This window comes from Haplochromis burtoni, unplaced genomic scaffold, assembly GCF_018398535.1.
Source record: "Haplochromis burtoni strain Fernald_Lab_line unplaced genomic scaffold, NCSU_Asbu1 Contig_66, whole genome shotgun sequence".
NCBI lineage: Eukaryota > Metazoa > Chordata > Actinopteri > Cichliformes > Cichlidae > Haplochromis > Haplochromis burtoni.
In genome coordinates this window covers 502,080-528,409 of record NW_024582427.1, presented here as the reverse complement: position 1 = coordinate 528,409, position 26,330 = coordinate 502,080, and the positions used below count along the sequence as shown (strand labels likewise).

Genomic DNA, 26,330 nt, shown 5'->3' with positions numbered 1-26,330 from the left:
GATAAGTTATAGGCAGCTTATAGCCAATCTCCAAAGCAGGAAAACATACAGTAAAGTACTTATTGAGCACTCCAACATGTCTAATTGTTACCTGTTATTAATTCTGAAAAGTTACCATTACAAATGCAATTTTGCAAATCCAAAGGTATCCAGCTGCCTCACACCTATCTGAGTGTTTCCGTAGAGAAACCTGTGACTATAATGACTTGTTTTTATTAGTAGATTACAGACTCGCTCATTAAATCTCTTTACTTGTGATCAGATAATTAACACTGCTCTTGATAAATTGTGGTCATCATTATTGACTGGCTTCACCTGTAGTTACTGTATATTGTTAGTAGAGTGCCAAAATAAATCTTCCACTCACTTTGCTGCCTTTTTGCAAAAGAGGCATTTGCATTTTCAACATTGTCCCTGCTTAGTAAATCTGACCCCAAATTGGGTCTAAGTTGATCAGGAAATCACAGTGGAAACTGTGATGACAGTTTTGGTGTTTATCCAACCATTTGCTCAGGTGGCCCCTAAAAAACAAAACACATATCGTTACAGCGACATTATCACACACACACACACACACACACACACACACACACACACACACACACACAAATAATAAAAGGACAACTGTTAACTGAGTTTGCTTGGGATGGAAAATCATCACTAACGTTGTTGCTTATTCAAATACATCCATGTCAAGCAACTTTCTGCAAGGAGTGACTCATTTAAAAGAAAATGAAATCCTACCACTTGTAGACTATGAAGACACTAATGATCTCTGAGTTTCCAGTCTTACCCAAGGCACAGAATGGATGAAAGTCATGAAAGAAGAGTCAGAGTTATCATAATAAGAGTTGTTCTATTATTTCACTCATGATGATTCAGCTGTTAGCTCTCTCCTGCTTTAAAACAAACTCTCCCAGCAGCTGCTGCCATTGTGAACAATATGCAGCATTCAATATGAAGCCTTATGAATTCCACGCTATCTAACAAAACAACCAAAGTCATTAGTAAAGAATTTGTGTATCCACATTAATATTTCCATCGACACAATAACTGAAAAATCATCAAAACAAACAACCTGCATATCTGAATAAAAAAAGCACCTCTATGCACTTCACTTTGTTAATTGACTAATTAGTACAGATCAAGAATTGTCTCACAACCTTGATTTCAGAAAGAAAATAACAATAAAGCCGTACCTGCTGCTGCACTTTAACGGGGACTCAGCGGGCTTTTTCTAAACACTAATTATTAAAATAAAAGCAGCAAGAAAAGCAATAATGAGAACAATTACTTTCCTACGCTTTTACGTGTTTCGCAACAAAAACAAAGCCAACGGGGAGACGGTTGTTGGACCCGTATACTGAACTTTGCATGTGCCTGTTAGTCATACCGTGGTGGAGGGGGCTGGGTGGTGTTTGGTAAGTGATATAGAGCTGGTGTGCATAATGCTGATGTGCAGTTTGAGAAGCCAGTTCCTGATGACAGGCTTGCAGACAGGCAGGCAGGGACTGAATGCTACTGTACTATTTCTCCTTTACCGCTTCGCCAATAACTTTGGTGTTGCAATGGGTTTCTCATTTAGTAGGTGCCAAGCTGCACAGGCTCTGATAAGACTTTCTGAGCACACACTGATCCACTCTGCTAAATGTATGGTGAGGCAAACTGACAGCTTCCCCGTACTCAGGAAATCTAGAGGCATCATTTTAAATCACTGCAAGTTATGTATTAGCTAAGAAATGTAGGAAGGACTTTAAATGTTAAATCATCGCTTTTTACTGATTTGATACTGGATTATTGCTCACGCTGTCAATAACTTCTCAAGAGCAGTCCCATATGGGTTATTAATTCTCAAATCAACAAGATCCGTGGTATGTGATTCATGGTGAGCTGTGACAGCCTACAGCTGATGCTATCAGCTCACTCCTCCAGTCCCTAATCGTATTCAAACAGACAGTGAGGTCTTCATAACTTGACAGCTCACACTCTTACTCTGCTGATCATTCATGCTGCTGTGTTGCTATTGACCCAGGTTGCTGCAAATTCCCTGCACCTCCTGTAACTCCTCCTGCTGCTGTGTCTAGATAGATGCAGAGGGAGCTGCTGCCGAATAATTACTGGTGTTGTGCCATGATTTCATACTGAAGGAGTTTTATTTTAAAATGGGATCCATGGGAGGGTTTCAGGGTGACCAAAAAGAACACAAAGGCTTGTCTCAGATTTGCCAAAAAACATCTTGATGATTCCCAAACTTTTGGGAAAATAATTTGTGGACTAAAGAGATAAACCTTTTTAGAACATTTGAGTCCCATTGCATCTTGGATGACACTAACAAAGCATTTCATAAAAAGAGCATCATACAAGTTAAATATGGTGTTGGTAGTGATGGCCTGTGTCCGCCATCAGTTCATATCCTGAAGCTCAAGCAGGGCAATGATTGGAACCAGACCAGCAAGTCCACCTCTGAATGTGTCAAAAAAATACACATATGAATAAATAATCCAGACATAAATCGAAATGAGATGCTTTGACATGACCTTAAATAGGCTGTTCGTTCTCGAAAACCCTCCAATTTGGCTTAATTAAAACAGTTCTGCAAAAAAGACTGGGCCAAAATTCCTCCACAGTGATGTGAAAGCCAGTTTTCACAAATGCCTGATTGAAATTCTTGCTGCCAAGAGTGTCACAACGAGTTATTAGGTTTTGGAGTACTTTTTTGAATATGGCCAAGTAGGTTTTGTACTTGCACAAGTTATCTTCATCTAATATTGAGTTTGTTTTAATGATCTGAATCAGCGGTCCCCAACCCCTGGGTCATGGACTGATACCGGTCCTTGCGCTGTTTGGTACCAGGCTGCAAGAGTTGAGGCTCGAGTGACATTTATGGTTTTCAGGGTTTTTTGCGTTATTTTTTAAATCGTTTTTAGCGTTAACTCTGGTTTTACTGGGTCTTTTTCTGTGTGCTATGAATAAATCTTCTTTTTTGGCACCGGTACTAGTTTTATTTTGATGTATTTATCCACGACACCGTAAAGTCCAGTCCATGAAAATGTTGTCAGACATAAAACAGTCTGTAGGTTGGGGACCACTGATCTGAAGCATCTAAGTATGATAGATATGGAAAAAAAAAAAAACTAAGAAAGCAAGAAGGAAGAAAATATTTTTTCACAGTATTGGTGACCACAGTGTTGGTCATAAAAAAGAGGAAAAATAGAGTATGTTTAAATTAAAAAAATAAATAAATATTAAAAATACTGTTTGATGCTCATTAAAATGGAGAATGTTAAAGGTTTAAGAGTTTAAGTGTAGAACTGCCACAGAAAAAATTCTAGACAGACTACGGAGCTCACACTAAGCCGATTTAAACAGCTGCCAACAGCGATTATGCAATATGAGACTCTCCTATGACTTGTGTCACCCCCTCTGAGATTGGCTCTGCTCTTGTAGACCTTTCTGCCCTCAGGAGCAAAGAGTGTCCATCATACCCGTAATTATCTGGAAGGGAGGTCCATCACTATTGCATATTAGCAGCACACAGACGGCATGGCAGTAAATAATCCCATCATTTCACCCAGAGGAGGTCAGGCAGACATAAATTTAACACAGAGCAGTTTTACATCCTGGAGGGCATTGTAGGGAGGTTTCATCATCAGAAGGATTGATGTCTTGGATTTCCCCTCCCTCCCTCCCGCTGCCTTTCAGCCAAAGCCAAGATCTCATCCAATGAGTACAGGAGTAATTTTTTGGTTTCTTTGATTAATGTACATCTGAATTGCACTCAGTTTTAGGACTGCTTTGGACCATTTTAATTTCTCAATTGGAATTCTACACAAAATGTTTTGTCAAGCAACTCTTGACAGCAGACCAGCAATGACTCAGTTCTTATGCCTGAGATGCTCAGCACTTAAGAATTGTATAAGCTTTCATGACATTTATGGGCTCAATTTGTATTTCAAGAGTTTTCTTCTTTCTATAAAATGAAGACGGCAAGAAAGCTTGATTCTTCTAATTGTAATTCCTTCAAATGTGATATACTGTTGTATTGTGTTTGTGTAATTACAAGCAAAGTGCTTCTACAAAGCTTTTGAAATACTTAAGTAATTGAAAATTAAGAGAAAAATGCAGAAGACCAACAAATGCAGTTGCAAAATATATAGTGACTTTTCTGAGAAAGTCATTAAGTTTCCTTAGGAAACCTATACAATGAAAAGCATTGTACTGAAACGTTGTACTGAAATGCAGTACTGTACAAAAGTCTTGAAATGAGCCACACCTTATTTCTTTATTTTGCCTTTAAGGTGCCAGATTGGGTTTTGTTTGTTTGTTTTAAGTGCTTTTGAGCAATAGTTCTCCAGGCTCTCTCAAGTTTTTCTTTGGACTCTGGCTGCCTTTTCACAAATTTTCAGTCCAGTCCTTGTACATGATCATTTTCAGAACAATGTTTAGTTTATTTTAGTTTCCTAGTTCTTAGCAAAGGACCAGTTTTAAACTGTATCTTTAGTCACTTTGTTACTAGCAGCTTCTCTTAAAAAACACTGAACAAAAAACCCCCAACATTTTTATCCTAATTTCTTTAATTGGATCTATGAAAAATGCCAACGTTTGACAGGGATAAAATAGTTGAAAAACACATTTTTCCACCACTGTCCACAAGGTGTATAGAGTGTCATTTAAAAAATGAGGAAGCTGGAAGTGGGCGACGAAACAGGAAGAGATGCAGCTGGCCATATGACTTGGTCTGTCTGGTGAAACCTCATCAGAAATGGTCTAAGTTGAAGCGCGACTGCCACCAAGCCATTTTTAAGAAAGGGAAACAACAATAAAACAACTGGACCGGAAATCAGTGACAACAAGTTTTATGGAGGGATTAATCCAAATTTGAGGGTTTTTTGGTTCAAATATTCAATATGTACAGCGGAGGTCAGAAGAGAGGTACAACAGTATCTACAGTATCATCATATCAGTATCTACTGTAAAACACAGTGGAGGCCATGTCATGGATTGGTGCTGAATTTCAGCCTTTGGCGTTGGGATCTTGTCAAAACTAATGGAAATATAAATCCTGAAAACTATTCAGATTTTGATCCATCTACAACACTGGAAAATATATGATTGGGAACAGCTTCATATTTCACTATGTCGAGGATTTCAAACACACTGCCAGAGCAGTAATAACATGCTTGGATAGAAAGAGACACTGTGGGACACTGTCATTCATGGATTGGCCTCCCCAGAGCCCAGACCTGAACGTTCATCTTACGAATCATCTTAAGAGAGCAGAACTAAAGGCAGCTAACATCCAACAAGGAGCTCTGAATGTCCTTCATGAAGTCTGAAGAACTATTCCTGAAGACTATTTAATGAAACTAAAGGACAGCTTGCCTATGAGGATTTAGGCTGTGTTAAAGAATAAAGGTGATGATGGCTGTGGTCATATTGACGTTCCAGTTTCTTCTTACTGTATTTCCATGTTTCCATATTTCAGTAAATCATTGCACCTATTTCCAATTTTCCTTACAAAAGGAAATAAGTGGTGACTCAAGATTTCTTTTAACAATACTGTATTTTGTTACACTCTCTTGCTGCCCCCTTCCATCACATTTTTTTGTGCCTTTTAGAGTTATCACATCTTTAAATATCCATGACATTTTGTCCTCTAATGCAGCGCTTTCAAATTCCCTTTTGAAAGAGAATTTCTTCCTTGGCTCTTTGTCTCTCTGTTTGTTTTCCCCTGCTTGACATTTATAAAGTAAGCGCTTGGAGGATGCTGTGAACAGTAGAGAGTAGCTCCGTCTCCGGGACATTGAGCGTCCATGGTGCGAGCAGCTTCGGATCACTCACTTAAGCAGCTAACATTTCAAATGGGCAATAAAGAGAGTCCTGGTCCCTCTAGAACAATAAAACAGTGTTAGAGTCAGGGGTGGATGCACTGTAATACAGACAGATATTTCTCTGCCACAGCTGCAGCTGCTGTGCTCAGCAGAAGGGGAAAGGCTGAATCAAAGGACGCTCACTACACCAAAGAAAGGGAGCACGATTCACTCCAGCATTCAAGTTTACTTCAGGTGTAACATTAATTTTCTCTCCATGTATCAAAGGTGTATTTATACAGGGAGTGCAGAATTATTAGGCAAATGAGTATTTTGTCCACATCATCCTCTTCATGCATGTTGTCTTACTCCAAGCTGTATAGGCTCGAAAGCCTACTACCAATTAAGCATATTAGGTGATGTGCATCTCTGTAATGAGAAGGGGTGTGGTCTAATGACATCAACACCCTATATCAGGTGTGCATAATTATTAGGCAACTTCCTTTCCTTTGGCAAAATGGGTCAAAAGAAGGACTTGACAGGCTCAGAAAAGTCAAAAATAGTGAGATATCTTGCAGAGGGATGCAGCAGTCTCAAAATTGCAAAGCTTCTGAAGCGTGATCATCGAACAATCAAGCGTTTCATTCAAAATAGTCAACAGGGTCGCAAGAAGCGTGTGGAAAAACCAAGGCGCAAAATAACTGCCCATGAACTGAGAAAAGTCAAGCGTGCAGCTGCCAAGATGCCACTTGCCACCAGTTTGGCCATATTTCAGAGCTGCAACATCACTGGAGTGCCCAAAAGCACAAGGTGTGCAATACTCAGAGACATGGCCAAGGTAAGAAAGGCTGAAAGACGACCACCACTGAACAAGACACACAAGCTGAAACGTCAAGACTGGGCCAAGAAATATCTCAAGACTGGTTTTTCTAAGGTTTTATGGACTGATGAAATGAGAGTGAGTCTTGATGGGCCAGATGGATGGGCCCGTGGCTGGATTGGTAAAGGGCAGAGAGCTCCAGTCCGACTCAGACGCCAGCAAGGTGGAGGTGGAGTACTGGTTTGGGCTGGTATCATCAAAGATGAGCTTGTGGGGCCTTTTCGGGTTGAGGATGGAGTCAAGCTCAACTCCCAGTCCTACTGCCAGTTTCTGGAAGACACCTTCTTCAAGCAGTGGTACAGGAAGAAGTCTGCATCCTTCAAGAAAAACATGATTTTCATGCAGGACAATGCTCCATCACACGCGTCCAAGTACTCCACAGCGTGGCTGGCAAGAAAGGGTATAAAAGAAGAAAAACTAATGACATGGCCACCTTGTTCACCTGATCTGAACCCCATTGAGAACCTGTGGTCCATCATCAAATGTGAGATTTACAAGGAGGGAAAACAGTACACCTCTCTGAACAGTGTCTGGGAGGCTGTGGTTGCTGCTGCACGCAATGTTGATGGTGAACAGATCAAAACACTGACAGAATCCATGGATGGCAGGCTTTTGAGTGTCCTTGCAAAGAAAGGTGGCTATATTGGTCGCTGATTTGTTTTTGTTTTGTTTTTGAATGTCAGAAATGTATATTTGTGAATGTGGAGATGTTATATTGGTTTCACTGGTAAAAATAAATAATTGAAATGGGTATATATTTGTTTTTTGTTAAGTTGCCTAATAATTATGCACAGTAATAGTCACCTGCACACACAGATATCCCCCTAAAATAGCTAAAACTAAAAACAAACAAAAAACTACTTCCAAAAACATTCAGCTTTGATATTAATGAGTTTTTTGAGTTCATTGAGAACATGGTTGTTGTTCAAAAATAAAATTATTCCTCAAAAATACAACTTGCCTAATAATTCTGCACTCCCTGTAGTGGGAAAGAGCTCATTAGTTCTTTAAAATAATCTGAATTTAATTATCATCTTTCAGTTAAGAAGCACTGGCACAAAATCTAATATAACACTCAATCTTTTTAACATGTGCAGCAGCAGAAATAACATTGTTTAATACTTTTGTTTCTCCCTGTATATGTACTCAGGGGACCACAGTAAGTCTGAGCAAAGATAGGATTGTTCTTACTGTATATGACAAGATGTAAATCAGCTTGGTGGGGGATGTGTGTGTTAATTTATTTCTGTCCTTCCAGCACAGGGATAAGAATGACAGTTAGGTGATGATCCCTCATGTCTGAGCCATCTCACGCCTCATTCCCCTTGAAGGAATAACATTGAACAGGGATTTACCCAAGACCTTGACTTGACTGCCTGCATGCAGAGAAGAGTGTGCATTGTCTTTCTTTTTTTGTACAGCTGTGCGAGTCTTTGGTTTGTAATAAGTAGGAGGGTCACCAGCCTTAAGGGTGTGCATGTGTTTCTCTGGCTTCATCTTTGCCAGTTTTATGTGCGACGCATGACGCGATCCTTCCAGAAATAAACAGGAGATAACTGAGATTTATTGGTTTGATTATTTTCTATAACTTACTGTTTTTCAAACTGACCTCTTCCACCAAGCGTGACTGCTTGATAGATGTGCTTGATTAACAGAATTGAGTACTACAAATTAGAGGCCACAGTAACCTCAAGTTCCAGTTTCATAACTTCATATGTTATCACTAGCTCCGGTACGCAATTCATCAAAGCAGGAATGACCCCCAAACTGTTGTTCCAACAAGCTCCAAATTATCTTTTAAATTTTTTTTTTTTATGATGCACTGGACATCAAGAGCCACAAGAGCAAACATTCCCAAATGTATACTCAAGCTTGACTGAGGTTTATTTACTACCATGTTTAGTCATGTGTTGCGGTCATTCATCCTTAATCAGTTTTCAGGTTCAGGTATTATATTATGTTATGTTAAGCTTTTTTCTGTTTTTCTTCACTAAACAAAAAAGAAAGCCTTTCTCTTTCTCTTGCGGAAGAGACTTCATTGACAACAGAAACCTTCATTTTGTATTCATACAAATAGAAATATGCTCTTCTTTAATATGCACCTTAACACTGCAGAACACTGTGCTTTTCCTGCAGCCCAGTCGAACCTGTGTTAACTTTGCTGCAGTGACAGCTGGGCTAACAAATGTAGACATGCTTTGGCAGTGCTATGCCCTGCTGTGGGTTTGACATCAAAAGGAGACGCTGGGAATAAACTTCTGAGTCTATTAAGCCCATCATGTCCCTTAATTTTGCATTTGTTAGCATTCGTGGCTGTTGAGTTGTCGGAGGACATTAGGCAGTGAGATCCATCTCTATATACTCTCAGAGGGGGATCTCCTGCTCTGCAATAACTGGGGATGGATGTCATATTCAGATTTAGTTATATAAAAATTTTAAAACATTTTTTACTGTGCTTCTGACTTGCAAGTAGCCCTTACTTGACCTTACCTTCTCATAGCATACTGCCAACAGACACGTGATACACAACCAAAGGAGGGTCACAAAAATAGCAAAATAACAACATGATCTTATTTTTTTGTCTGTTCTTTACTCCAAACGTTTCTCACAACAGACGAATAAACACAGGTTGCATGATTTCTTTGTGGTTTCTAAGTTTTTGTTGCACATCATCATTAAACAGAACCTTGCTGAGAATTAAAAAAGGCCTAGTTTAAAGCATGAGCTTTAATCCCTTAGAAAAGCAGTACAAGAAGCTTGAGAGGGTCTAAATGGGAATGTGTACCTATTGTTTTCACTTGGATTCAAGGATTACTTGTAATTAGTTGGACCCCTGCACAGAAAAGCTGTCAGACAAATTATGCAAACAAAAAACAAATATTTTTTTAAATGAGTGAACACTCAAGGACACATATACGGATGTACGAACAGACACATTATCTGTCCCATTTGCCTTCCTTTCCTCTCCTCCCACTCGGAAACACGCAAACACATTAAATCCAATTTGAAGCTACAATCCAAAGGCTTCGGCTTGTGCAATTGAGGTTAATCAAATGTCTTTCCCCCCTATTTGTGTTCGTTCTTCTAGGCAATGCATGCACCATGTCAGAGTACAACAAGCTGAAGAGCATGCTGCTGGATATGCAACCAAAAGCGCTTAAGGCTGGGGAGCAAAATCAGAAGAGAGACATGGAGGAGAAGAGAGCGCTGGTGGACACCATGTTTAAATACCTGGATGCGAACCAGGATGGCCGACTGATCAGTGATGAACTGGAAAAGGTGAGTGTCAAATGAATCAACACAGCTGTGTGAAAGAAGAGATAAATGGCTGGGAGTGTTTTGTTTGCCATAAGTGTTTGTAACAGTTTTTGTTTGTGGACTTGTCTCCAACAAGTATTTCCAGTTTAAATGTATCACTGTGCAAATTTACAAAAAGAAAAAGAAAATGCTGGCAGATTTTTTTAAATAACGGTTTTTTTTTTAAATTCTATTAAATTATATATAATGTGATCCTTTAAATAGAAGCCTGTATTGCTTACAGTGGGTAATTAGTCAACCACATTTTTATCTTCATCTACACCAATGATCAAGACAGTGTGATCAAGTTATAAGTGAGAGTGGCTGGAACATTTAGTCATCTTGCTTAACAATAAGAAAAGCTGTCTTCCCACCCGGGGCTGATGGGAAAAATTTGGCATTGATATTTGACTCAATTAAATTACCGTGAGTGTCATCTGGTATCTTGAATTGGGCATCAGAGATGTGTGTTAATTAGACTCCACCTAGCCAGTTCTATGATATCAGTGACTGCCATTGTGCCAATATGCAGTAAACCATGTTAGCCATAGTTGACATCAGAGTGGAGCAGGAACAGATGTTTATATGTGCATTTTAAATTTGCTGTTGCTCTTTATTATTATGTGAGCATCCAAAGACAAAGGTTGCATGATGCCAAAGGAATATAAACTCAGTACGGGTTAAAATGAATTCTCAAAAGTGCTTCAGCTCTTTTCAAGCTCTTTAGACTTCAGTAATTATTCTCATGTTATCTCACTGTGGCTTTATATTGCAACCAGAGTGTTGTCCAAGTTTAGAATTTCAGTGACTTCTGCCTTTTGTGACAGATCTGTATTGAGGGAATTATTAATGCTGATATATGTCCACATGAAATCTTTAGATTGGACACTCACATCCTGAGGAATTCATAAATTCAGTTTCGCAGAGATAATGCTTTTAAGAATCAAAGATGAATCCCAGTCATCCCTCCAGACTGTCTCCAGTTTTGGATCTGTCTATTGTCACAGATGGTCTTGGAGGGTAAAATCCTGTCCTTAGGTTTGAAATATTTAATTCAAATGCCTAAGGACAGAGTTATCTGTGACAGGAAAAACATGGCTGCAGTCAGCTGCAGGCTGGCTCATGAAAAAAAAAAAAGTTTGGTATATCCATTATTATGCCATGTGACATGTCCAGAACCATATAAAATCAGCTGGAGATAAATGCTAAGCTGGAATAGCTTGGAATAGCAGTTTACTTTTTTCCCATTAGATTTTGACCTAAAAACATATTTTACAGGAAATGTATTATTATTATTATTATTATTATTATTATTATTATTATTATAATTGTTGTTGTTGTTGTATCGAACTGTACCTTGATATATTAAATCAAATATTGACTTGCTCTTCTCTTACAAGGGTCTCAGCTCACAGATTTTAGAAAAATAAAGCCAAAATAACTAAATAAATAAATAGAATAACCACATAAGGATTCAATTTCCAGAATTTACTGTCCAACCGTTTTTGTTGTTGCTGTTATAATAAATTCTAAGCACATAAATATTGGCACTAACTAAAAAGATTAGGTGAGGTGTCCTCCATAAATGCTACATAAGCAGTCTAGCTTTCTAGCATGGGCCAGCATCTGATAAATATAGAGTTACACTGAGAAGCATTTTTATTCTCTTATTTCTAGAGAAGAAACAACTTTTACAGAATAAGCGAGGCTGAGTTTTTTGTTTAACTTCCTAAAAACTGCTAAACATCACCCACTCAAAGATGGTTCCCCTGAGAGTGAAGTACTGCTACTACTGCAAAAGAGGACTCATAAATGACAGCGAATGGATGTGAAAGTGGTGAGTCTTCCCAGGGGAACATCTTTGAATTAACTCAGGTGCAGCATGCAAGAGTAGCAGGACCAGATACTCTTAAAAAGGAAAGGCAATCAGTATAGCACTAACATGACGGATTACATATTTAATCCACTACCTTTAATGAGAATGGAAGTACACTCAGGAGTTGTGAGTCTGATTCTCTTGTATATAGTACATTTGGTATTTAATTATGATGAGAGACAGCTGAACAGTGCTGTTTTTTTTTAATATGGAAAAAGTGGCAATTTCTCTCCTCATAGCACAGCAAAGTCAAAATAAAATCTTCATAAAAAAAGGCTCTATTAGAGGTTTAATCACTAATATATCACTTTTATAAAAGTAATAACCAGTGAAAGTATTGTTTTAATTAAATAGAGGATTCTGTGATTTTCCCCTTCAGTATTTGAAACTAGGCTATTAAAGTGATACAGAAAAGTTCAATTTGTACAGTATCTTTCCTTCTGAGTATGAATAATGTGGTTCTTTCTTACTACACATAGCTTAGGATCATAAAAAGATGGGGGCAAGAGAGAAACAATAAATAAAGCCTATAATAAGATATAGGACTATGGCACCTGTGTATAGATGTTTCCTTTTGATGACTGAATGGATGTATTCTGTGTTGTGTGTGTGTATATGTGTTAGATCTCCATGAAAGAGCACCTGGAGGACAGCCTGCTGGAGTGCACCATGCAAGACCTGCTACGCTATGACGACTACAACAACGATGGCCATCTCAGCCTCCACGAGTTCTACACAGCTTTCCGTAAATATTTTTCTATCCTTTTTTTTCCCCTTACAAAAAATGCACAGTTAATCTGTTAAAATATGTACGTATAATACTAACATATAGCGACATAAGCCATTTATTTGTTAAAAAAGATGGCACAAAAAATATGTGTAAGGTACGGGTGACGTACTTACTGTTAGTACATTTTAGAATTTCACAACATCACAATTCAATCAGCCTCTCCACAGCAGTTCTGAGGATAAAAGATTTCCTGGAACAGATAAATTGATAATTGCATCTGGAATCATCTGGAAGAGCTATAATAGCCTTTGGGGTTTAGGCTGAGTGGCAGCTGAGAGCATGCAGGTTCCACTTTATTAGGACCAAAAATCACAACTCCGTCACTAATGTTGCTATAGCACCGGCATGAAAATTGCTAGACACAGAGGCAACCTGCTGCAAATCTTGTTCTCAAACTCGCTATCTAATTTGATCATTGTCTTATCTTGCGTGTAAGTTCAAACTGTATTGAACTATGCTGCAAAATGGTAATAAAGTTGATGAATCCAGCAGCTAGTTATGGCAGGTGGCCATTTCCAAAGCTTTACCTTTGGCTTGTGCTGGTCCATTAAGCTCCACCATTAATTTAGCCCCTTAATGACTGGTTTAAGTGGAAGTCATCCTGCTATTATTTGGTTACAGTCCTTTCACCTTCCAGATGGGCAGTGAAAAGCCATTGCATGGTATTTATCTACCTACAGGTTTGCCTGCAGCATTTTAGGCCAGGTTGGTCAATGCATTTTATGTTTGACAAGCGGCTGAAGAAGTGGGCAGGGACCAATAACACAAGCTATTGATCAGATGACACTCAAGGTTAAGTGTTGGGCTGCAGAAAGGCAACACCGAGGGGGAGCAATTATGTTTGAGTGGCACATCTGGTGTTCTGGATAATGTTGATGGTGTTAAATTGTGTGTGTTTGCATGTTTGTGTATGCGTGTGTTTCTGCGATGCAGTCCGAGGTCTCATTAGTGGGTAGTGTGGGAAACCAAAAAGCCAGGAATCACAGGTGTGTTTAACAGGGTGGGCATTTACAATATGGACGCAAGTTTGGAAAAATGAAAAATTAACCTAAATGATGTGAGAAGGGTTTTTTTTCCCGCATTGATTTTCTTCCATGCAGCCAAATGCTTGATCTCAGGGCGAACATTTTAAATACAAGCCTTAGTCATGTTTTGGGGATCATATACCTCAAAGCACTAGGTTAGAAGGCATATTCAGGAGTCTTTCTTTGGTTTTCATGGTTCTCTCTGTTGGTGCTTTTCTTCTATTCTGTAGCTTTGATGTAAAAATCACAACCCTTTGGCCATTTTCCAAGAAGCCAACTCGAGCTTCACTGTTATTCCCACAGTCTCTGAACTTGTTCTGTTATGAAACACAGTGTGTTTTTCTATTATTTTTATTATTTTGCCCCTCCATGTTGCCTTTGCCTTATTTAATGTATAAACCAAGCAAGTAAACCACCAATCAAAGCTCTGTCCTGCTGTCAGATACATTTTCTTTTTTCCACCACAAATTGAATAGAGGGCAATATGTGCTTTGCTAATACTCCTTAGATGATTACATTCTTATTGATTTTACCCTTGTACTCGACCTTTTTACAATCCCAGCAAGGTTCTTTGTGACCTATTTTTTACTTTTCTTAACTGTCATTGCGTCCTGTGTTAAGTGGATCCCACTTAAACACCTATTTTTGTCTCCAAGGGCATAGATTTAGAATTAAAATCAAAGAATAACACTGATTAGATTTACTGATGCGTTATCAGAAATGAGAAGCAGCAATCACATCTATATTTGTATCATAGATAGTGCTCTTATCCAAACAGCACAAACATGGTGCAAAACCTACTGAGGTGCATCATATGAAAAGGCAGCAAAAGATACAAACCGAGAACTCAGGTAGGCAGAAAACGCAATTAGGGACAACCGCACTTTCCAGTATTTCCAGTGGTTGTCACCTGCACAGATTTAACATAGGTCATTTAACAGTTTTGAATACAAAAATGATGAATAGCTTATATTTTGCCCCAAATAAGCAGTCAGCCTGCGACATTTGTGAATTTTTGGTCTTTGGTCTGTTGAGATAGACACTGCGACTGATCAGCAGTTTCTTGTAAACCAGGTGTTTAATCATTCACGAACATACTACAGTTGACTATTTATTAATTTTACATTAATGCTGAACCACAATAACTCAGTTTGATTCGTAAAGTTAACAAAGATAGATAAATGAAAAATGTTTTTTGTATCTGCAAGTTGTGAAATTTTAAGACCAAGCAGTGAAATCCAAAACTAGATATATATTAACACATACCGAAGTGAAAGTGGTCTGTCTCATAAGCACTTCATCTTTGAATCTATCCTGTAATTTACTGCATTGTGTGGAAGCTAGCTTTACTCTGTGTCACTAGAATCTGCAGTTTTTGTCTTCTTGATTATTGTGTCCATGTCCCGTTAATTTCAGTTGCCTGTGCATGGACATTTGACAGAACAATGACCAGCGCTGGTCAAGATACCCATTGCTTTTCTCTGAAATCACTTACAATTTGCATATTATTACTCATGGTACCTTCAAACACAAGTTAAGTAACCAAATAGCTAGAGGTATATCATTATAGAAGGAACCTCTAATGTGTTTAATAAAAAGAAATGCTTTAAAAAAATATAAGATTGATGTTTTTGCCATTTTATGGTAAAAAGCTACTCAAGTTGGTATTTCAGTGCAAAGTTGTTGTTGTTTTTTCTCTTTTATTGCTTATTTTGCAGTTCACACCATTAATTCAGAGGTTTTGCTCAGAAGAGCCAGAAAAAGAATGACCTCTTGTTCTGCTTTACTGAATAATCAACATTCTCTTTCCCATAGAGCATATTGCGGGACAGAGATAACAGCATAATGGCTTTAAATTAGCTCTGTAGCCTCCTAATGGTTTAGGGTTTTAACAGGGTTCTGTTTCCCAACATTTATTACAGTGTCAACATTCTGTAGGAGTCGGTTGCTTGTACACGTGACCTTTGTGTCCAAATTAAAACCACTGTAATTACACAATAATAAATGTGCAGGAACGTGCCTCGTGGACTGTGTCAGTGATGCGCGTGCCAAGGTGATTCACATTACCTAAATGTTCGGTAAAAGACAACACAGTGCATTAAAATTGAAACTGCTAAGTGAGCAGGCTTATTGAGAGATATCAGTAGCCTGCAGATGTAATATATGTGGACGCACAAGGTCAGAGCTCCTGTGAGGATACATGTGTAGTATATAGAGCTGCCCTGGGGTGATACGTGGACTGCATGCGCATTATGGCGAGTAACCTTTTGCAAATGTGGAGACTGGGATATCTATGCTGCAATTTTAATTGTGCCATTTCAAGCTATTGTGGTTTTCAGTATAGGTTATGTCGTACATGGAGTCAGTAAACTGCATGCTTTTTAACTGAAAGGTAGAACACACTAGTGTGATATGATAACGTGTGGATTCTCTACGTTCCTATTCATTTTAGAAATTTACAATATAGTGCAACCTTTGTGAATTGCGTAATAATAATTATTAATAAAAAATATAGTATTTTTTCATCAAAGGCTGTGTTATTTAAAGCTGAAACTCTCAGAATATCATGACAATCCTCCAATTTGAATTTGCGTTAATAGATGAAAACTTAAAAAGCAGGAATTTTGGAGGTCCTTCAGTCTGTGCACAGAAGAGCATTCAAACAGCAGAGAAAGATAAACAGTAATGGACAGGAACATGCCTCTGCTCCTTTTTCAGCTGTTTGTTTATTTTAAGTTTTCATGACTGACTCTCAATCATCAAAACAACAGGAGTGGACCAGAGGACTGATAGGAAAGTGATGCAATGTGTGAAGGAAACAGCAATGCAGCAGCAGAAAGACAGCAAGATGTTTTAAAAGAAAAGATGAGAAGTGCTGACACTGATATCTCAGAGGTTTGTGACTATATTGTACCTGATCAGAGGAGTAGCCTAAACTTCATCTTGCTTTTTCTGTTTGTTTGGTTGGGGGTTTTTTTTGGTTTTCTTTACAATAGAAAATGCTGGAGGCATGTTGGTATGTAGTGCATGCCAAGGTTGCCGAAGCTGAAGGTCATGTAACTGTATATTTACAGAGCCATTAGTCATTGAGGGACAGTGCAACGAACCACTGGTTCCTTTTTTTTTTTCTTTTTTTTTTATTTGCGAAAGTACACAGCTGGAAAGCTTCTAATTAGGTCCAGGTTGGTTTTCTGTGGTTCATATTGCTTCTCCATGTTTCTCCCACATGCAGTTCTTTCCCTTTAAGCATTTACTCAACTGTGAGTATTTGTTTTCCGTGACGCCAACTAAGAGTGGAATTATGCTGTGATGCTGGGCTGCACTGGCAGGGCCACTCAGCGGCTCTGACTAATTAATCAAAGGAGAGAAGTTGAGACAGAGAGGTAAAAAGAGAGTGAGAAAGAGGAGGATGGCATAAAAAAGAAGGGAGGGGAGAGAGCATCATATGGGGAATTGGCTATTCTGAGAAGGCTAGTGGAAGAACGATAGTGGAAAGTGGTACTGGTGAAAAAAGAGAGACAAGGGGGGAGAAAGCTCCTCTTTGTCGCCGCTGGGACAAATAAGAGAAAGTGAAAACAGGTAAGAAAATGATTTGGTTGCAATTGAATATGTAAGAGACTTAGAACACCCTTGCTAAATAAATGCAGGTTAATAGGTTGAAGAAGGAACTTTGTACAACCTTAGCAGGTGTATTTTGGTGAATTGCACATGTGAAATATGTGTGACCCCCATAAAGGGTGATGTATGAATTTATCTGTATTCATTTATAAAATGGCAAAGCCCTGAAAAATGACCCATGGAATTGTGTTTGTATCCCACTTTGTGTGAAGCTTGCATTAGATAGATAAATAACGAAAAAAAAATGATTTAATGTTAGCGCAGCAAATGTGAAAGGGAGGTTAACCCCAAGAGTTTAATTAAACCTAACACATCTCAACGCGGCTGAATAAGAACAGAGTTTCATGTATCTCAAGGTTATCAGATTCTTTATTTAATCTGTTCATTTTCAGCTGAATCAATACATTTTGCAGTCAGTAAAATGTTATAATAATGACATATGATAATTATCAAGGAGCAAAGGTGGTCATCGAGACAGTTGCCAAAGCACCAAGGAAAACCAGACTGTAAACACATGATTTTCATTCACACATCTATAGGTATACCAAAATTAACATAGACTATAATTTGCATTTCATCATCCCTGAGTAGGGAGTTTGTTTCTATATCATGTGTATTATCCACGCCTCTGGGTAGATGCTTTCAAATGTTTCCTGCTGAGCTTGGGTTCCATGCTATCACGCTTACAGATTACATGGACAAAAAAGCTTTAAGGGATGTCCGTGTTGCAAGATAAAATCTTTGTGTAGCTCCTGTCAAGGTTTGATCTTTTGTGCTACTCGAGTTTGCTCTTAATCTGCACAAATGATCTCGCTGAGATCGGATGTCAGTTTTACACGTTGAGCCTGTTGTTCTCTGACAGCCGTGTGAGTGAGCGACCTCCAGCTAAGCTGTCAACAGCAAAGTGACTTTGAAGTGAAGGTCTTGGAATAGTCTTCAGCACCCACACACTCAAAATTACATCAGTCTTTCCTCTGCTTTTTATTGTGTTTTTGGCCATTTTGTTTGCACCATGTCCTTCTCCACTTCAGTTCTACTTACAAATTCCTCTTACCTAGTTCACATTGCAGCCTTGTAGCAGTTAGTGAAATAATCGTGAAATGTAATCTATTGATTCGTGTTCCTGGACATGATTTTCCCCTTTTTTGTGCACAACATCTGTCATGGAGTCTGAGGGAAGTTCGATTCATGTCCATGGACACAAGGTTAAGTGTTTCCAATTTTAAAAAGCTAAAACATTCACATTAGGACTTCAGGGGCCTGGTGGAGGCGTAAGTCAGTCACCACTTGCACAAGAGACTGCAGATCAAATCCCACACAGGATTTTTTTTTTTTTACACTTTCTTTTGGTGCATTTACACTTTAACTGCATTTTCCATCCCCGTTTTCTGTTCACTTATTTTTTGGATAGATTTTGGCAACAGACGTGTGCAGTTAGGCTTAGTGAAAGATCAAGGTTCAAATGCAATGTTAAGTTTTACTTTTTTACTTGCGTGGGTTACACATTCTCTCAAAGGGGTCTTAAAGGATACCTACACTTTTGTTATTTCCTTTCCTTTCATTTCCTTTCATTTCTCCTGGCCAGTGTCTGATACCTCGTTACTGCTCAGTGAACCTTTAAAGCTAATTGCCAGTGTGTATAAGGGCCTTTTTGGTGACTTCCAAGTGCCGTTTCTATTTCTGGGTAATTACCCAGTGTCAGTTAGCTGCAGTAACAGGTAAGAGACAGTTGAGATCTTGGTTCTACTTTTTATGTGTTGCACTGAGAGAGATCTATTTTGAAGATTGCTGTGGCTTAACTTTGCATCAGTAGCAGCTTGCATCTTAATTAGATCCAAGATAGTCCAAAAGTGAAATGCTAAAAGACACACAAAGTATGACTAGATGGGGTGGAGGTGTGTGCATGTGTTTGGGTGTGGGTGGCTGGCTGAGTGGGTGTTTGTGGGGGATAGCATCTTGTGGGCCTTAGTTGTAGCACGTTACTTGCATCTTTCAAATCACTGTTGCTGCACATGTTAAAATACATTTATCCTAGTTATATTTAATAGTATATTTATATAAAACTATATTACTATAATAACACTATATTTAATACTGCTAACCCATAACCATAGGCATTCACATAACCACATGTAAATATGCATTTCATATACACCGAGAGACCCACAGTCTTTACAGCCAGTGGTCATCCAGCAGTGTTCCGAATACAATAGCGAGAGATGCCCAGTTAGTTGCCATGGCAACTGTGGTTGTCTGTTTAATCTCCAAGTCATTTATTTAGTGCAACACTTACCCACTGCAGCTAATTCCCAGGAGGAGAGGAGGAGAGAGGAGGGGAAACATAAAGTCAAAGAGGAAACAAGCAGAGAGAAACATAAAGCCAGAGGAAGGTAGAGTAAAGTAAGCAATTTGAACCCTGCGCACGATCAACAATTAAGGATTAAACGTGTGTGGTGTGAGATACAGGACTGCATTATCCCCAGGTGCAAGCGCTGCACACAGGTGGACATCTTAAGCACATACCAGAGACGAATAGATGAGCCGAGGAAAAGGCAACAGTGAAACATAAAATAATATTCTGATGGAGTCTGTTGAGGCTCCTTTATACAAAAATAGCACACTGTGTGCATCTAAACACAAAAATAATAATACGTGAGTGATGTCCCCCATGGATAACTAGAGGCAGTGGGCCATCAGTTTATTTTATGGTATTATAAATACACTTAATGTGCACAGCATCTGAGGCACTGTGAAGCACTCTTCAGTGAAATTCTCAACTGAGACATTCATGCTTTGTAAACATCTGCCAGACTTGACATAAATACTGTCTGTGCAGTGCTTTGATAGAAACACTGATTGTTGTACCTGTAAGTAAAATGTAACTTTGACTTTGATGGAGTGGTTTTAGAGTTACTGGAGGGTTGTTTACCTGCAGTTGATGAAGTGTGATGGACTTGTCTTTTACTCCTTGTGATATTCACGTTCTCTTGTTTTCCTATCCCAATCGCCAAATAATGAAATAAATTAGCAAGCAGGGGCTTGGAATGGAAATGTTTCATACACTGATATTTACATTTGTGCAATTTGGCTGATCTTATTTTAATATGCTTGGTTATTTTGTAGGTTGGTTTTTAAATCTTGATCAGCAAATGTGAGCTGTGATCAAAGGCTGCTGACCTTTAGCCCCCCCCCCCAAAAATCAAAATTCCATATTAAGTCACTTTAAAGCCTAAACCATGAAATTAATTCTTTTGAAAATGGATATGTGAAGTCTTTATTATATAGATAAATGTATAAAACAAGAATGAATATTTGCATATATGAGTTTCAGTTTGGATCATATTTGCTACAACAGTAAATATGTAGCAATTTATTAAATGTATTGTGCCATTTATTTTGGTTTTTCATCACATTGATGATGCAAGAGTCTATATACACATATATTACATTAGTTACATGTTTAAGGTCATAATCTTGTGCATGTGGTCATAACTATTTGTACTTGCAGTCTGTAAGGTCAACACAGTCAGACTTATAAGCAGCAAACATAGTCATTTCAGATTAAGCAAACTTTAGTGTGACATAATATTGCTGCTGTTATTGTGGTTAATCTGGTAGAGTTCATCTGAAAATTACTGGTGTATAGCCGAAGACTGCAGAGTCCATCACTTACAAGCAAAAGGAAACATGTCAAGTCAGGAGTGGCACCAGGATTACACTTGTCAATTCTTTCTAGATTCATGAGGTTGTACACCAAAGCTTTGTCCCCTAAAGTGTGGGGTAGAGTTCTGCTGAAAGAAACTGATAGTATTTGTCATCATTCTTGACATATGTACCAAAACAACATTTACTCGCTGTTTGCTCCATTCACCAGATTTGCTTCACCCATTTTCACAAAACAAAATCCATGTTGAAGGATCATCTTTGTGGTGCACTGGAGATCCAGCACACATCACAGAACTGCAAGGAAACAGAATGAGATATAACATTCTATATAAAACCTGTTGTGCACGGAGAGATGATCCTGAAAGGGCAGAACAGATACATTTAAATAAGGTGTGGTTTTATAGCAACTGTTATTATTATAATTATTTTCTTTCTTATTGACCAGATTCCAGAATCTTATAAATCGAGATGTGGAAGCATCTCCAACCAAATTTAATTAGTTGGTTTCAGCCAATTAAAAGTGAATATAAGAAGTGTTTATAGCTTAATAGTTGCTAAACTGGAATAACCTGCAGTAGCGCTCTTACATCTACATTGCATTTGTCTGTTCCACATAGATTATAAAAACTGGATGTTCTCTGAGAGATAACAATACGATAACAATAATATTTATATTTATAACAAGGTGCAATAATAATTAATGTGCAATAATAACAGTGTGCAATACACATACACTTATTCGTCTTTTTTATACTAAGTTAATATACTGTGTTGTGTTGTTTGTTACGTTGTGATGTGTCATATCGTGTCGTGTTGTGTTATATGTAGTGCCGACGTAGGACAGTTTTTCCAATTTCATTGTACTACTGTACTATGTATGACTGTGCAATGACAATAAAGAGTTATCTTATCTTATCTTATCTTATTGACATTTACAGATATGTAGCGAATTAATAACTTAAAAAGATGAAGCAAGTTGAAAGAAAGTCAGTGTGCCCAACAGTGATTGCAGTAAAAAGTAAGTCACCATGACACATGGATGATGTATAAATTTGTAATATTAGCAGATACGTTTTCCCATTTTAAAAACACTAACCGAAAATCAAAAGCTGAGGTTAGTGCCTCGTCTACTCATTAAGATGACGCAAAAATTCATCCACAAGCAGCTGAATTTTAATCTTCATATGAACTATTATATGCTATAACTGTATAGTTCAGGTATATGTTTTTTTTACTAATTGTACATGTCAATTTTAATCCAAGCTACTAAACTTACCAAACAGGATGTCTTTGATGAGAGAGCGAAACCAAATGTTTGCTTTGAGTCTGTTAAACATGCTGCAGTTGTCACGGTGAAGAACAAATTGCACGTCTACTTGTCAATCGCTTGTTTCTTTGACTCTGAGTAGTTGAGTAATCTGGGTCTTCTAAGTGTAGCTAATGTTTTTACTCAAGGCTAAATTTGCAAGCAAAAATCCCACAGTACATGTAGAACATCATATAAGAATTATTAAGATGTGACTTCCTATTGGTGACACACTCGCTGTTCTACCAGACATCTAATATCTCTCATAATTACACATGCTGAATAATCCCATCCGACACTGCCTATGTCCCTGCTTCTCAATTTCCCTCATCCGTCTATCCTTCTTTCATTTCCACCACTTTAATTTCATCGTTATGACTCTAATTAGCCATAGAGATGTAAATCCACGCTTTGCAGGGCCTTGAGGGGTTTCGGTTTGACCTATTACCCTTCCCGACATTTCTTTTCTGCCCCCTCCCCATCCCCATTTCTTATTCCTATTTTTTCTCCTTTCTCTTTCTTTTTTCAACCAATGGGTCCCGAGGGCAGCAAGTGTGTTTCAGCGCACCGTAATTCACAGGCAGCCGCCCCCTAGGCTGTTAGTGGCACAGCATGTGGTCTGCTTTTATCTCTCTCCTCTAACTCCCACTCGGGCGAGGAAATAATTCATTATCATGCCTCCATTGATTTGGTATTTCTCTAGTTTCTTTAGTGGAACAATCCCCCTTTTCTTCCTCTTCTTTTTTTCTTATTTTAACACTCTTCTTCAATTTCAAACAAGTGTGCATCTTCACCAGTGTTTGTTTAACTCTCTGTAAGTGTGGGTCTGCATGGAAGTGATGATTTTTCTGTTTTTTCTCCTCTCATCTCTTCAACAATATCCCCTCAAGCATCCACCTTCATCAGCTTTGAAAATCTTCTCTCAGAACAAAGGAGGTAAACACGGCAGAAAAGGGCAAAAACTAGGGGGATTTTTTTTTTTTTGCATAAAAAAAGAATATGGTAGCAGAAAACAAGACAACCCAACAAGGTAAGAATAGGACCATATAATCCGTCGTGGTTGGATAACTTTAGCTTATGGCTACACTGCTTCTGTGTAAGAAAGCAAGGAATATTTCCCGTAGAGAGAGCATTCTTCTCTTTGGGTTAGCATCTGCTCCGTGTAAATCATCAGCAAGTTGGTCCAGATGGTGTGGTCATAATGATAAGGTTATGTTTTGATAAAAGAGTTTTCTCCTCTTTATGTATATGATGGGGATGAACACAGGCCAGCGCTGAGTGACGTCACTAAGCTGAACCCAACAAACAAGACAACAAACACTCTGATCTTATAAGGGGATGAAAGAAAGTGGAACGGAGTAAAGTGGGAAAAGAATTAAAGTACAAGTGACTAGATGTGGTTGCCTCAAGCTGAAAGCTTATTTCCAAACAACTGAATCACATTCACACACACATCCGAAGCCCAAACAAACACCTAAGGGGCTATTGGTTATAGTACCCCCATATTCAGAAGGATGAAATTGTGTTTGGATCAACCTAAGGACTACAGCTTTAGATAAGTTACAAAAACAAGATGCAAATGTTAACCTGGTGATTCTGCCTGCCTACATGTGTTTACCTGGGAGGAAGGAGAAAATAGGATTTGGGAAGAGGCCAGGAGTGTCAAGAAAAGAGAAGGACAGCTAAGATTGGGAGGATTTAGAAGAGCAGGTGATGTATAATTGCATGTTTGCACATGTTTATCAAGGCTTAGAGGAGCACAGAGGTGGGCTGAGAGAGGTGCATCGTGAGGAGCAATCAGGGAGTTGAATGGGGGTGCAGACAAAACAAGTAGGTAATACATAATTTTGTGTTTATAAGAGTTTGGGCCAGACTGGAGGAAAGATTAGGAGGGTATACGAGTTTCGAGATTGAAATATAAAGTAAAAGAGCAGCAGAAGTGAAAGGCTAAAGCAGAAGCACAATGGACTACCTGGGTGTAAATCTATGTTAACTTTTGAGACCATGTGCTCTTTATACACATTCCTACTATATCACTGACATTTGAGAGACACCCGCCAGAGAGGACAGATGCTTCTCAGTGCTGGAAGCTGAACTATGACAAGCACACAAGTACAGTAAATACACTTACAGGGACAACAACCGTCAAACATTTTTTAAAAACTTCCGTTATACACATCATCTTTCTTATCAAGACAAATGAGTTGCAAAGTGCTGTGTGTACAATTCTGTGCTTGTATAGAAGGGGATTTGATAGAAACACCAACTAAACCTGGCAGATCAGTTTCTTGTTTTACAGAGAAGTTTCGATTAGTTTTCTTGCAGTTTTCATAAAGCCACACTGAGGTTTCCTGAGCCGTTAAAAAGAATTACAGTTCTCCTGCATGGCACTCAAGCCAGCAGCCAATATCATTTAGTAGCCTTCAAAGTATTTCTAAAGCCAGAGTTTTCATTCAGTACGGCTTGAAAGAGCAGCTTTGGCAGCTTCAGAAAGCTTATATAGTCAAACTTTTTAAAGTGCAAGAGCAAGGTTGATAATAGGGGAGCAGGTATTCCCAAATCTCCAGAGTCTTTATTCTCAAGAGTGCGGTCTGATTCTCCGGTTTAGTTCAATGCTGCACACTCCCAGCTGAGTGTTAGTACACAGTATCTCCTGTGGCAACAAGCTCCTGTTCAACCCAGTCTTCTAAAACAACATGCGCTGAGCTACCTTGAGGGTTAAAGCTCGGAGGCTTTTTCATACCGAGATGATGCAGTGAGTTTTTTTTCTCTTTTTTTTGGTGTGCCAGGCTTAATCCAAGTTACAAGCAACACGCAGATGGAACACCTTGAAGTGTAGATAAACTACACATCAGGCATCCAGAAAGAAATTCTGAAGCTTTTGAGTTTGATGCCTTGATGTCATGGAACAGAGCCGTGACATTCAGGATTGCAGGAGGCTGCAGAAAAGTATCTGAGGATTTGGAAGGCCCACACCAGCTGGGAGGTAGAAACATAAAGAGATCAGAATGTAATCTATAATTCACAAAACATTGGGCAAATTAGACCCCACTTCAGCCATGACATAATTGTTTGTTTACACGAATTCTCTCCAGTCGAAAGCTTTTATCTTAAGATGGGTATGTAGGAGAAAGTTACCTAATGATAGTGGACTGCCTGAGATAATGATCTCAATTGTTTATCTCTTTTACATGAGAGCTTTTTGAGGTTTGACACCTTTTGTGGCTCATTTTTGTACCCTGCATCGGAACCTTTTAAAAAATATGCTGACTGCATTGTTTATTGCCAGATGAAGGTCTGGGACAGATTTGCCTCATTGTCTGCAACTCATAATGGACTGCAAATGCAAAATTGCCATTGTGACAAAGATCTGAGTCTGCTGGCAAAGCCTTTGTGCTGACACGCATTCTGTATGATGTGCATTTGGTTACCTGTATTCTTAATGTGACAAGCAGTGGAAACATTAATATACTATCTCTTGAAGCAGAAAGGTCAGCTGATATCAAATTTTTACAGGAGATGGTTGGAAATGGTACCCATGTCACTTTAATCAGGCAATTCCAACCCCCAGCCTTTGTGCTGCCCACATACAATCTAACCATTAAAGATGCAAAAATTTAGCCTGAAACTTTCGTAGTGATTTCCAAAGCTCCTGTCATGCTTGGAGGATCCATAATAATTTTGAAGTTCAGCATACGCATGCTGTAGACAAAATTTATTCGCCCATAATTCATTACACGGTAGAAGGAGAGAGAAAGACGGAGGGGGAGTTCTCCAGGGGAAAATATGGAGCAATTAATCAACTTCATCAGCTCATCAGCAGCTTTTTAAAAACACCGTTAGTGGTTATAATGGAGCCATGTTGCGCTACCTATTTAGTTCAATTTTCTGCTAATTAATCAGCCTATATTACTAAGGTATAAAGGAGGAAAATATAGTCAGGTACAAACCACCTGTAATCTCCTTGTTGGTTCATATATCAAAGGATCAGCACATGAATGAAGACATTTCCATAAAGAGTGTGAGTGTGTGTGTGTGTGTGTGTGTGTGTGTGTGTGTGTG

General features: G+C 38.6%; 1 protein-coding gene across 2 annotated transcripts in view; it reads left to right on the top strand.

The window, feature by feature from the left end:
* Nucleotides 1-26,330, top strand: part of fstl4 (follistatin-like 4) — a 209,089-nt gene that overhangs the window by 127,512 nt on the left and 55,247 nt on the right. For both annotated transcript variants that reach the window (XM_005923089.3, XM_042221414.1), the window contains exons 5-6: nucleotides 9,779-9,969; nucleotides 12,488-12,608. In XM_005923089.3, coding sequence (XP_005923151.1) covers nucleotides 9,779-9,969; nucleotides 12,488-12,608 — 312 coding nt within the window. The remainder of the gene's footprint in view (nucleotides 1-9,778; nucleotides 9,970-12,487; nucleotides 12,609-26,330) is intronic.